The following is a 14,903-nucleotide window of genomic DNA, read 5'->3' as shown; positions in this document are numbered from 1 at the left end:
CTGGCTTTAAAGCAATCTTTCTACCAGGAAATGTGTTTCCTCAAAATTTGTCCTTCTTTCTCAAGATTGTTTTGGCTTTCTTGGATCTCCTATATTTTCAGTTGAATTTTAAGATTAGCTTATCAATTTTTAGAAAATAAAGGCAATTTGGATTTTGATAGGTAATATTTTGAATCTGTAAGTCAATATGGGAAGAACCTCCATTTTAACTAAAATCTTTTATCCCATGAATATGCAATGTCTTTCTATTTATTGAAATCCTATTTAGTATCTTTCAACAGTTTTTCATACTTTTAAGTATATAGATTTTAGGTTACATTTTAAAAATACATCCCTAGGATTTTATTTCTTTTAGATACTATTATAAATAGATTTTTTTTCTTAATTTTATTATTGGCATGTTCATCACTATTATATAGAAATATATTTGATTTTTTTAATATTCAATATTTTGAATAGTAATTCTGCTTATTTATGATGTTTATTGTGGAATTTCAGTACACACATACACTGTGTATTAATCAGATCTGGGTAATTGGCCTGTCTATCATCTCAGACATATAACATTTTTTTAGGCTAGGAACACTCAAAATCTTCTCTACTATTTTGAAATATTCAATTAGTTGTTGCGAACCATAGTTACCATATTGTGTTATAGAACATTAAAAGCTATTTCTTCTATACCACCATACTCCTGGACTCATTAACCATCCTTTCTCCATCCCTCTGTCCTCCTAGGCTCTGGTGACAGCTATTCTAGTTTCTCCTTCTTTGACATCAACTTTAGCAATCCCCATACAAATTAGAACACGTGGCATTTGCCTTTCTGTGCCTGCTTATTTTGCTTAACATAATAGCCTCCAGTTCCACCCATGTTTCTGCAAATGACAGAATTTTACTCTTGTGGCTGAATAATATTCCCTTGTGCAAATGTACCATATTTTCTTTGTTCATTCATCGGTCAGTAGACACATGAGTTGATTCTATATATTTGCTATTATGAATGGGACTCCAATAAACATGTGACTGCAGTATTTCTTTGACACACTATTTCAATTCCTTTAAATATATGCTCCACAATGGGATTGATTTATGATGTGATAGTTCTATTTCTAGTTTTTTCAGGAACCTCCATATTGTTTTTCATAGTGGTTGTGCTAATGTACATTCCCATGAACAACATATATGAGTTCTCCTTTCTCTATAGCCTTGCCAGCATTTGTTATTTTTGTCTTTTTTTATAATCGCCATTAGAACTAGATTAAAATGATATCTCATTGTGGTTTTTATTTTAAGAACTTTAAATTCTTTGTGTGTGTGTGTGTGTTTACATCAATGTGATTATATTAGTTGAGAATTCACAAGCACTTTTATCAGCCAATTATTTATTTATTTATTTATTTTTATATTTATTTTTTTTTTAGTTTTTGGGTGGATACAATATCTTTATTTGTTTTATGTGGTGCTGAGGATCGAACCCAATGCTTCATGAATGCTAGGCAAGCGCTCTACCACTGAGCCACAACCCCAGCCCCAATAATTTATTTTTAACATTATTTTACAACTTCAAAAATTATCCCTGCATTTCTTGGGTAGAATGGTGCTATTAGTTGATTAGAATAAGTGTCTAAATAATTGATTGAATTTTTTACTTTGAATCCAAATGTGTAATAGAAGATCACAAAAGTCTCACCTAGTGACCTAACTTCTTGATGTCTTCCCAACCAGGTGAGTCTGTCTTTTCTCACCTCTGTAAGGTAGTTATGGAAGATAATATTGCAGCCTCTGAGAGGGGTGAAATCTGTTAGTTTCATTTTGCCTTTTGAGTTACTACTATAGATGTACAAAATAAATAGACATGTAGGTGGTAGATGACCTTCTTGAGTCCTCTCAAGTACCCCACCACCACCAGAACAGACAGGTGTACCTATGGATCAGGAAGGAGGGAGGCCGGGAGGAATATTCCTCTGCTACATGGAATTTCCCAAAGGTATTCTCTAACTATGTTATATGCTCTGTGGAATACAAGGTCATCTCATCAAATGTATTTGAAAACAGAAAATTCATATTTTTAAAGGCTTTGGCATGACAGTTAGAAGATATATTTATCACTACATAATACAACATTACTAAACTTTTTGACAAAAACTATTTATTTACAGAATGCATATTACAATCTCTATGAAAATTAGTAGCATCTTGAAGAAGTTTTTCATCTACCAAAAAGAACTTCTTAAATGTGTGATTGAGTTAAACTTCTTAAATTTGTGCTGAGTTAATTAACCTCTTTGTGCCTCAATTCTTCATCTGTAAAATGATTGTAATAATCGTATATGTATATGTATATCATATGGTTATAATACATATTAAATGAGTTAATATTTGCAAAGCAATTACTATAAGCATTTGTTAAATAAATCTTAAATATTATAATGAGCAATTGATAATAATAATAATTTATTCTAATTTCATTACCATGTTGATATTACTATCTCATTACTACCTCTCTATAAGAATTCCTTTATTGTAGTGTACTTAAGGGAGTGGCCCCAAGTGATACTCATTATTTTATAGTCTAATTACAAAGTTTGCACTGGCTTTTTAAGGCATAAAAAATTATGAATTCAGTTTTTATTTTATATTGAAAATCTAGAAAAAAGAGAATTTTATTTAGTCATGGGACAGAGTTTGGGCTTTTATCCCTCTTTGGATGCTTCACCATAGATTAGAAAAAAATGGGTTTTTCTTCCAGTCATTTGTCATGAGTCAAAATTGTTCAGGAAAAGAAATTTCTTTCATATATCCAAGGTAAATTTTAAAGATTGGTTTACATCTATTGAATTTTTGAAAATTACTTTGTTTCTAGGTTTCATTTTCTGGCAGGAGAGCCCAGAGGAGAAGTCCTCGATAACTCTTTCACTGGAGGAATATGTAAGACTGTCAAAAGCAGTAGAGCAAGTAATCCATACCGTGTTCCGGCCAATCTGGAAAGTGTCAACTTTAAGGTATGCTAGTCTATCATGGTGGCAGCTCCACCACCATGATTATAAACTAAAATTATAATGAAAAATTAGTGAGAAATGAACAGAATAGAAAGGTAGTGAACAATTTTAAATTGCCTATTATGTGTGTGTATTTAATTGTTCCATAACCCAATGAGGTTAGTGTTATGGTAAATTTACAGATGAAAATAACCTAAGACATCTAAACTTAAAAAAAACTATAGAAAGAAGTGGATTAGAGGGCCAAGTCCAGGTTTCCCTGATTAAAATTCATCTTTTCTCCAATAAACATAGACCTCTAGCATATCTCACATAGATAAAAGGCTCAATTTATTCCGAATTTTCTCATATCATAGCTAGTTTTCTTCTATAACAATGACATTTAGACATAAGAAAGTGTTGGGAACCCAAGAAAAATCAGGAGTAATCCAAGTATGATAAACTAATTCTGCTTACCTTCCTTTCTATTGTATTAGTTGGTTTGGTTGTTTTTGCTTGTTTTTCAAAGTAGCAATGAGCTACTGCCTGTTGCAACTGCCTGTTCTCAGAATCTACCCCAGTGCTTCACATGTAAATGCTCCATACTTTTTATGCTAAGGTGAGCAAACTACTTAACTTGTGTTAAGTGAGACAGAAAATACATGATTTTAATTGTGAAATCCATGCATATAAATGTGACATAGTGGAGAAAGTTTCAAAAGATCCAACTATAGTTTTTGACAGTATGCGTTCACCAAGCAGTCATTCAACCCTTCCTTTAAAGAGACCTTCTTATACATGTAAATATAGGCATTTTTAAATTTGATACACTCAATTTAAAATCATCTAATATACATAAATGAATTTTGGGAAGGTGTGGGGCTCTACTGTCATATTTAAATACCTCTGGGAAGACGAATGATACTACTATTAAGATGCATTATATTCAACAGGATTTGCAGACAGAGATAAAAAGTAAACATTTATATATAATGTTACTCTACTGGAAGAATCTTTCTAGTTCCTAAACAACCAGCTCATAAGCTCACTTTCAAAATACAACATTTTTTTTAATGCACCTACCTGCTATTTCTTGCACCTCCTTTCAAAAGTGGCCCTGGATTTCTCTATTCCCTTTACAAAGTAGCATACCCATTATCTACACTGTCTGTTCCTTCTTCTCTTCCCCACATCTGTTTGATCAATGACTTCTGTTAATTTTCCTCCTCAATATCTTTGCAACACAATCTTTGTAAAAGATGGGCACTCTGAATATTTCACTCATTTACTTCATATTTATTAAGAACTCATAATATTATAATATACAAATTCTTGCCTTTAGAATAAAATCCAAATACTTTTGGAGGGCATACAAAATTTGGCTCCAATGTCCCAGTCTAATTTTTCACTATTGCTCATGTGTAGACCCTCCTGCCCCACCATAATACATACAGTCAGATTTTCTCTGAGCTTTTGTTCAAGATGCCCAGTGCTCCCTGTTGACACACTAACATCTTTTTCTTTGGTGTGTCATATATTTTCTTCTTGAGAGCAATTTGTAAAACCAAATATTTGTAATCTGAGTTTTTTAAAGAGATATTAAGAAAATGTAAGCAATGACATATTTAAATAAAATAATTTCATTTCTATGTTATTAACTAAGAGCTTTACTTTGTGAACACTTTAAATGTGAATTAGCATACACTACAATATCTGAAAGTCACACTGAACTCTTGACTATATTTTACTGGTAACTATACTCTTTTGCAGCTGTGTTATTTTGTCTTAACTAATTTTGCAAGTTATTTAATGGTGACAAGTGGTTTATCTCTCAGTGCCTCTTACTTAATATTAAGTATTTCAAAACAAGATTTTTCCATTGCAAATCAGACAAGTATATTTAACATTAAGAAGTACTCTTCAATTTTGAAATTTTAGAAATTCATCTATTATCTCTTCATACCTGCATAATCATAATAGTTTTACTTCTTCTTGAGAAATTCACTTTTCTACCCTTAGCTCAAGTGGGTCCTACCAGGTATTTTTTTCCTCTTACTCCTACTTCAAACCAAGTAATACTATTAATCACCCACCGGGCAGAACCAATTGATCAACAGTCTTCCATTTCAGAAACATGGCCAGTAGAGTACTGAAGTTCAAGATCTCAATAAAGCAAAGAGCACACAGGTAGAATGAAAGCAGGATCAGACAGAATCTCTCCCCACTTTTGCTAGTTATTATTTTTCTGAAAGGTACCTTAAGTTACACTGAACACTGAATCAAAGGCACAGACTAAAACTAGCCTTCATTGTTTATCATGAAGTCCCAGTTTAGGCACTGTTTCAGGAAATATTGCTCCTCTAGATCTTATATTTATCTGTGGAATCTGATTGGCAGCACAACACATACCACATTGCATTAAGTGTTTGTGGTTATCACTCTCCCTAACTAAATGATTACTCCCTGAATGTAAGCACTAACATTATTCCTTGTCCTCTATGAGTCTTCAACGAATGCACGTTGAATGCACAAATGAATGAGTGATCATTGCATTTGATATTCACAAGCAGCTTTAACATTTCCCATGTTATACTTTACTTCATATGGATCATTTCTCAGGTACAAACTGAAGAAGATGACCTGAAGACAGATTTCTACAGGGATTTAATTGATTTTGAAAAAAATGAAAAACAACAAGCCTTATCATCAGGGGCAAAGGAGAATTCTTTTTATGTACCAATTTTTTATTCCTCACAAAAAAGTACAAATGTCCAACATAACTCAGGCTTCAAACAAGCCATTCAGGCCTCCAAAGCAAAGGTAATACAAATCTTTTCTTATCTGTTCATTCTTTCTTGAAAAATTAACACCAATGAAAGTAATCAGGTGCAAAAAGGGGAGAGTTTATATATCCTAACAGTTGAATTTCTAACACACACCTCAATAGATGTCCTTTTTGTTTTGCTTTGTAAATACCACTTTAAAAGTTACAGAAGATATAGCTATCTATGATAGATAGATGATAGATAGATAGATAGATAGATAGATAAATGCTTCCTTTTAACATTTGATTGTGTTTTTGTTTTCTATTTTCTTCATTATGTCATTATAGATGTGTTTCTTATAAATCACATGTAAGAAAACTTTGTCTTTTTGTGGAACATAAAAATCTCAAGCCTTTATTAGGGAAATTCAGCCAAGGTACATTAGTGTACTCGCTGAAACATTTGATCATACTCTTTCCATTTTTAATTTTTTTTCATCTCACTGTGTTTGAACACAGTGTATATATTTTAGTTTTCTTACTTTTTCTGTTTTTTCAAATTTTTATCTATTCCCATTTGTCCTGTTGGTCATTTTAGAACTTCTACTGTACTTTTAAGTTCTGGGATACTGACCCCACCCTTTTTTAAGTATGTTTTTACTATATTATTTGCTTATATTTTTATGCAGTGCCTAGGACCTAACCCAGCACCTAGCGTGTGCTAGGCAAGGGCTCTACTGCTAAGCTACAACCCCAGCCTCCTAACTCTTTTCTTGAGGGTACATTTGCTTTCTTATTCATAGGCTTCCAATACCATAGCTTTATTGAAGTAGTTAAAAACCTTCACATTCTAAGCTGTTCCTAGAGATTGTTTTGTATTTTTTTAAATATTATGTGTATTAGTTTGTGTTTAATTCTGGTTCGTTTATAAAGATTTCTCATATAATGCAATGTGCCTAACAATAATCTATATTTTATATTTGTGTAATATATAATATATGTATCTATGTATGTGCCACCATTTCCTTTACTCTCATCTTCTCTTTCCTGAGATCTCTATTCTCATTCAGTTGCCATTTTTTTAGTGTTTTCCTCAAATAGGATACACGTGAGGTTTATTTCCTAAGTCCTTATATATCTAAAATTATTTGCCTTTTCCCTGAGCAATGAAGATACAGAATATACTGGTTGTATCATAGTCCTCTTCTCTTGACAGTAGATGATATTCCATGGTCTTCTGATTTCCATTGTTGTATAGGAAAATAATATGAAAAGCTGATTTTTTGTTGTTATTTTCACTGTCTGGAAATTTATGAGAATTTATTTTTTACACTTAGAATTTAGGGTATGTCTACGTATTAGATTTTTCCTATTTTCCTTGCCAAAAGCTTTTTACAAAATACTTTCAATGTATAAGGAAATCTTTGTTAATCTTACTTCATCTATTTCACTTTCTCCATTATGGCATGTGAAATCTCTTAAGTATATCCTGCAACTCTTAAATTTTATAGGAAACAGGTTTCTGTTAGGAATTTTCATACATTTGCAAAGGTCTTTTAAAATAGTGTCATTCTCCACTACAACCACCATTCTGAGTAGCATTTGTTTTTTCCCAAGAGATGAATTAGGAGAGTGAGCTTTGAATTTTAGAACCTGGTAGTGAGGAGGGAAAAGGATAGGTACTAACACTGGCGCCAATAAGACCAGCAACTGGAGGGACCATTATATGGCTCCTGCTACCTTTACCATAGAGTCCCTCATACTTTATCATTGACACATTTATCTACTTATATCAAAATGGGACCTTATATCACCTCACAGATAATTTTCCTAAGCATTCCATTTATCTTCAAAGAAACCCTAAGAGGTAATCAGAATAGATATCATATTACATTTTGGTAGAAGAATAAGTTGAAGTATATGTATTTATTTTTAATTCAATAAACACTTATTAAATACCTACTTGTGGAAGACAGTGCACTTCAGTAAAGACGCTGTGTGCCTAGGGGTGTAGCTCAGTGGTAGAATGTATGTTTAACATGTGTCACGCCCTGGGTTCAATCCCTAGAAAAAGCACCACCCCCAAAAAGAAGCTAACTGACTTTCAGTGATCTTGGCAGTCAGTAAATGTCAGAGTTGGGAACTGAACTCAGTTATTCTGACTTTTATCCATTGTTCTTATACATTACATTACATTTCAATATATTTGATAATCATTCATTTATTTATTCTTAATTTTAACAAACTGTGGAAAGAATACAGCCCTGGTGATAGGCATGTAGAAAATGAGAATAAAATAGATTCCATTAATAACATATTGTTCCTTTAGTTTCAAATGGACTATGGTTATATACTTCCTCCAAATTTAGCTAAACTTATTAGTAAGACAAGTGAGTGCCAGTATCACCAGGAAGTGGAAATACACATCTCTATGAGCTTCTTTTAATCTACTGATTTGGAATATCTGAGGCTGCACATGTCTGGTCCTTTGTCTTTTCTTTTTTTAAATCTCTGATACAGCATTCAGGACTCAAAGTAACTACCTACAAGTAGATCCAAAAATGGGAGGGAAATGGAGATGCAAAAGAGACACAGATGTAGGTATCAGTCCTGACATTAAGACATGTTCACTGAGTTGGTTTATAAATGTTTTAAACATTCTAAAGAACAGGTGTAAAACCCTCATTTGTATATAAACAGGCATTTTTTGATCCCTAAGAATTTTCTCCCAAGCAGAAACATGCAGGGTCATTTGCAGTATCAAGTCAGAACATATGAAACTACTGTCATTCAACAATTTTGTCTTACAAAATTGTCACCCAAAATCATGACTGCTATCTTCAATTAGGTCTGACTAGAATAAGGAAATCTTAGTCTAGATGAAAATGCTACTGCAACTCCTCTCCATCTTCAAGCAGTGAAATCAGCATGCCATGCACTTGAAATTTAATCCAAGCCCTTCATTTGATCTTAATGCTTTATTTTATTGGATGAAACCAATGACATTTTTGCCGGGGGGAGGTGAGCAAAGAATCTATTAAAAAAAAATAACAATCAGCTCTGTAAGATCCAGGGCTTTTCTGATTTACAAAATTGAAACTACATAGATATGACTAAAATGCAGTAAGATCTCACAAATGATTAAATGCATGTTTTTAATAAACTGCCATAATAGTATTCTTTAGTCTAAAATAGCCAGTTCCAGCTATCCCATATTGGTGAGAAGAATAGTATGCCTGTGCTTGTGCTAAGTTTAATTTGTATTTTCTATCATTCCATTTTTTTAAAAAATGGAAATATTGAACCTCCCATAACAGGCATTTCAGATACCCAGGGAGATTATATACTTCTCTCTAAAAGCAAAAGCCCCTCTAACTGTCGAAAACTATGGTTCTATCACAAAATTCAAGTGTTAAAGTTAAAAATAGAATTAATGGGTACTTACTAAAATGTGAGCTCCACAAGGGCACAATCTTTGGTTACCTTGTGCCTTCTACATCCATAGTATTTGATGGCTGAAAAATAAATTAATGGAAGGCAAAAAGGTAAGAAGGAGAAAGGAAAAATCAAAGAGAGGAAAATGAACCCTGAGTCTTTTGATCCTTGTGATTTTCTTTCTTTTGCTTTCACAGTCATTTGGTGCCATAATTATAGTATACAGAAAGATGGCTGCTTAATAATTACCAGTCATAGTTCTTTTGTTAAAATATGGTCATTCATTCTGTTACTATTATTCAAACATTACAATGTGTTATAATTGAAAGACCAAATAAAGTATCTATTTTTTTTAATAAGCTAGTATATGTGAGTATTCTCATAGGCCTCAATGGCCATTTAGGACAATATAAAGAAAAGAGATTTTATTTATTTATTTATTTATTTATTTATTTATTAATTACCGGGGATTGAACGCAGGAGCGCTTAACCACTGAGCCACATCCCTAATTCTTTTTATTTATTTTGAGACAAGGTGAGGCTAAGTTGCTTTGGGAACTTGCTACATTGCTGAGGCTGGTTTCTAAATTGTAATCCTCCTGGAGTCCTCAGGAGTCAGGAGTCCCTAGGATTACAAGCATGCCCCACCGTACCTGGCAAGAAATGAGATTTTAAGTGTTATAACAACCATCTAATCCTAATTAACCTAACAAAAAAAGAAATGATGAAACAAACAAAAATCCACATCTATTTTTGCCTATGGGTGGAGGATACAGAATATAAAAAAAAATTTTGTTTCAAATTCACCCCTAAATCATTTGGAATCACAGCATTTTATCATTGAAAGGAAGTGTAAAGTATTCCTTGGGGCACTGCCCTCATCTTGTCACTGGACAACAAAAGTTTAGAAAATTTAAATGCTTTTTTCCAGTTAGTGATGAAGCTACACAGTTGCCAAACTCCACTTGAATCTTTATACAATCATTTTTCAATTGTTTGCATTAGTAAGGCATTCTAAATAAAAACTCAGTGGGGATGCAGCCATGGTGGGCAATCAAGAGAGAAAGATTGATCATTTCTTTTTTGGTACAGAACATAGGCCTCAGTCACATAGTTCCCATTATTGAGATAATCTCATCTGTTTAGTGCTCTGAACATCTCAGGAAAAGGTACTGGAACATAAAATGAAAATTATAATTGTGTATGAGAGAATATGCAATAGAGTTAAAATTGTTTTCATATTGTGGTAGGAAACAAGCTTAATGATAAATTAATGGCACCTAAAAGCTTTAATTACCTTTGATCTTCCTTTTATTTTTATTTCTTAACTTTTTTTAATTTCATTTAGGATTCTAGTTTTGTTAGGATCCATAAAGTGATAAAGGTCTTAAACTTCACAATGAAAGCAGAGGATCTGCAGCTTTCTGACGTCTTTTTGAAAGCCCTTAACCATCTGCCTTTAGAATACAACTCTGCTCTATACAGCCAGATATTTGAGAACTTTGGGACACACTACTTCTCCTCCGGCTCCCTGGGAGGTGTGTATGACCTCCTCTACCAGTTTAGCGGTGAAGAGCTGAAGAACTCAGGTATGTTTCCCTCAGCCGCCCCCTCCCCTTTTTAAAGTGGTAGGATGGCATGCAATCCATTTTTTTCTCCTACTCTGCTGTTTGAATAATTCTTCTTTGACTTTATTTAGACCTGCTTTATTTCCAGAATGATATGAAGAACAATAAAAAGTTCATACTCAGATAAATTAAAAATAGAGAATTGTACCAAAAAATAAGTATGCCTAGTCTCTGTGACTGGGCATTGTATTTGTCTCTGAATTTTCTGACATCTCAAAGCATCATAAGCTACACAGCAGAAGATAAATAAAAGGGAGAGGTTTTCCAATACCACAAGGAAAACAAAGGTTGTCTTGTAACTCCACTCTGAAGATAATTTACTTATAGCATTTTTATTGCAGATAATTATATAGAGCAACATTTATAGCGAATTCAATAGCAATCATTTATTTTTAATGATTTTAAGTAAAAGTCAAGGGCATAAAGTGGAAGAACAATAAGGAAACTGAAAAGGGACTGAGTTACTACAGGCCCGTACATACTACTAATGATAGAACATGAAACCAAATTTAAAGTTATTTTATTTGAGGAAAGGTTACAACTTCATATCTTGAGGTTTGGAGCAGACATTTTTGTGCTTGCATATAAAATAACAACATAAACCACGCCTCTTTCTTAAATATTATCTGAAATTGTCAATATTAATTATCATTATAGTTTAAGTTCCTTTGGATTATTATTTTTTTCTAGCTCCTGTGTGAAATGACCAAGGGTCCTTGTGATGACTATCATGTTTCTCTTAAGAACAAAACTGGGGGCCTGGGATCGTGGCTCAGTGGTGGAGTGCTTGCCTAGCATGTGTGAGGCGCTAGGTTCAATTGTCATGTACCACATATAAAAATTAAAAAAAAAATAAAGGTCCATTGACAACTAAAGAAAAAAAGGTTTTCTTAAAAAAAAAAAAAGAATAAAATTGGGAAACTATGATAGCCAGACCTGAACTCATCAATTCCCCTAAATAAATCAAAATTATTCATCATTAAACTTTTATCAAAAAAAAAACCCAGAAATTTATTTTAAAGTACAGTAACAGGCTAGCCCTTGGGTCAATACAATTTTAGTCCCTCTGTTCTTATATCTCACTGTGGCAACTACTAATGTTTAATATGGCTTCCCTGAGTCCCTCCAAATCTTAAGGTACTTCATAATCTATTTCCTAAGAAAAATACTGGGAAAAATATCTTTCAGAAGGATTTTTAATAAGAAGGTTTTAATAAATTTTTATCTGACATGTTTACTAAAATCCAAACTATTCATGCTAAGTTTATTTAACTATTATATTATTATTATAATATTATTTTATTTAACTATTATACTGTCTGCCCCTCGAGTTCCATTTCTTTATTCATTCTGCTGTAGCCAAGCTTACATAATGAATTTGATGTCTTCAGCCACTGCTATAGTATCAATGCTAATCCTGAGCAAAAAAGTCTGGGGCAAATCCTAGCGCCTTTTAGATGCTGTGGAGCCCAGACAATAATTTCCTGTTTGATGAGTATACTCACATATTCAAAGCAAAGCCTTTAAAAGCTTAGAGATCAGGTCAGTTAAAGAACTGTGTAGATCTCTAATCAACCACCTAATGTTTCAATAGGTTAAGACTGATAGGCTAAACTTTACAGCTAAAACACTCTCACCTTCCCTCTCTTTCTCTGTAAATAGAGATTGACTATTAGACATACATGATGAAGGAAAAAGAGAGTTTGAGGTGCATTGAGTCACTGAAATTAATGCTCATACATATTTATATACCCATGTACACACCAGATATGCATAGACACATGCTATACATAAATTCACACTATATATATTACTTATAGTGTGCATATGAACAGAATATGTATGTGTGTATATTTAATATACTTTACAACATTATATTCAATATTCTTAGATTCTGAATATTCTTATGTTCAGTAAATAGACATATTATACCTATACGTACATAGATGTTTCTAAGTCACAATAATAATGTGGCTGTGCAATTTTAATTGTAGTTAAAATGAAGCACATTCAAATAGAAACAAAGTTCAATAAAATGGAATTAAACAATGGGTGGGCTTGCTTGCTTCTGCAACATATATTCTGGTCTTCTCTCTTTTCTCTCTTCCTATTTCTTCACCCTTTACCTAGACATAATATGAAACTAGAGTATAGAATTAGTTTCTGTTATACTATATTCAATGAGCATTACACTCTTTGCCTTTGAGAAAGTTACTTGAAACTTGAATGAAATAAAACAAAATTGCTTTTTGTTTTCATTCCTTGATTTATTCCTCTATTATTCAGTGTCCCATAGTCATGTTAAAACCTTGAATAAAAGTTGACATTTCTTCAGTGTGCAAGGTGAAAAGAATTTCAGAAACACAGTGAAAACATTAAGCAATTAAAGTATCATACAAAATGGTAATTTAAAACTTTTGTTGGGAAGTCATCTTCTGCTCTGAATTTGAGGTGAAAAAGTATTCACACTACTATGTATTAGGATGATATTTTGACTAACCCTATTGACTTAGAGTACCTGAGGACCTGATAGAAATACTGATCCCTGTGTTGCAGCAGAGGGACACTTAGTGTGAAATTTGGATATTGGAAGCTCCTTGGTTAATTAATAGATAGAGGCCAGGCATCAAGGACAGGACATATGATGGGGAAGAAAAAGCTTGTGCAGAAATTTATTGATAAAGACCTAATATCTTTTTTTTTTTTTTTTTTTTTTTTTTTTTATTTTATTTTTTTTTATTGTTGGTTGTTCAAAACATTACATAGTTCTTGATATATCATCTTTCACACTTTGCTTCAAGTGAGTTATGAACTCCCATTTTTTAGCCCATATACAGATTGCAGAATCACATCAATTACACATCCATTGATTTACATATTGCCATACTTGACCTAATATCTTAATGATTCTGTTTTCAATGCCATAAGAAAGACTCAGACTTTGGCTTCTTTGGGATTCACAGATAGCCCTCAGGAAATAAAATTGAGTTTATAGTTTTTGTGTGTGTGTCATAGTTAATTAACTGGACATATAAAATTTAATTTTCACTTATAAATAATAAAAACCTAAAGAAAGGAACTGTGTGTTATGAAACTAAATTCCTAGCATGTCCCAAGGATTTTGCTGATCCACTTATAAAACAGTGCTACCACCAAGAAAAGGGAACTGTATTTATTTAGCCAGCTTCAAATAGTCATCTTTTTTGCTAGCATTGAACAGGCCAGGTAAACATGGGGGCTCCAAGCTAATAATTTTTTACTCCCAACTAGTAACACGTCTCTTCAAATATGTCAAATTGTCAAAAAAGAAAAGACCTGTGTAGAAAGCAGATCTAATTCACAATACCCAGCCTTATTTCTCAGAGATCTGTGCCTTCAGGTTTGCATTTCCCATCATGCCCAACTGGTGCCTCAATCTTTAAAAGTGCTCTTCCCTGTTTATTATAACCTACAACCCTAAATATCAGTATTTGAAAAAAAAATATGTTGCTTTAAGGTGCTTAAAATCTGATAGTAACAGTGATAACTCTCATGAACTTGTTTTTTGTAAGGCAACTTTCAACTAAATAAAAAAGCTGGATTCTAATTTTGATATTTCTGGCAGTGAGTCAGGAAGAGTGGAGAGCTGTTTTAAGAAAAAGACAGGCTTTAAGGTCCTGGGCAACAGTGAACAGAAACAGGGAGAAGCTAACACAACCCTATGAGGTGGGCTACAGTGTTCTCATGGATGCTTCCTATGGTCAGTGTTGCAGCAGGAGATGCAGGAACTTAATCATGGATTCCCTTCAAATTAGCCCAGATAGGTAGGAACCACTAGGTGAATAAATGTACTCAATCTGTTTCCTTGCACTGTATTCTACTCATACGTGGTATTGAGGTCACTGAGAGTGACTACAGACATTGCCGTGGGAGTGATTCAGATGGCAAAATATTCAATGGATGAGGACTGGGAGTTTGGAAAAGGACAAAAGCAATGAGAATTAAAGGTACCGTATAACCCAAGCCTTAGAGCATCAAGGATTTTACAAGACTTAAAAGATTGTAAAAAGTCATCCAGTAAAAGCAACTTTAAGAAACGAGGGAGATGTCAATCCC

The 14,903-nt window shown here is 33.0% G+C and overlaps 1 protein-coding gene across 4 annotated transcripts in view; it reads left to right on the top strand.

Moving 5' to 3' along the window:
* The window catches only part of C6 (complement C6), an 83,765-nt gene that overhangs the window by 29,983 nt on the left and 38,879 nt on the right, over positions 1 to 14,903 (top strand). For all 4 annotated transcript variants that reach the window (XM_058570735.1, XM_046468289.2, XM_058570733.1 and 1 more), the window contains 3 exons: positions 2,867 to 3,005; positions 5,601 to 5,801; positions 10,529 to 10,769. In XM_058570735.1, the coding sequence (XP_058426718.1) occupies positions 2,867 to 3,005; positions 5,601 to 5,801; positions 10,529 to 10,769 (581 nt within the window). The remainder of the gene's footprint in view (positions 1 to 2,866; positions 3,006 to 5,600; positions 5,802 to 10,528; positions 10,770 to 14,903) is intronic.

The sequence above is a fragment of the Marmota monax genome, unplaced genomic scaffold, assembly GCF_021218885.2.
Source record: "Marmota monax isolate L192 unplaced genomic scaffold, Marmota_monax_Labrador192_F-V1.1 WCK01_AAM20220418_F8-fsc00120, whole genome shotgun sequence".
NCBI lineage: Eukaryota > Metazoa > Chordata > Mammalia > Rodentia > Sciuridae > Marmota > Marmota monax.
This window is presented reverse-complemented; position numbering and strand designations above follow the sequence as displayed.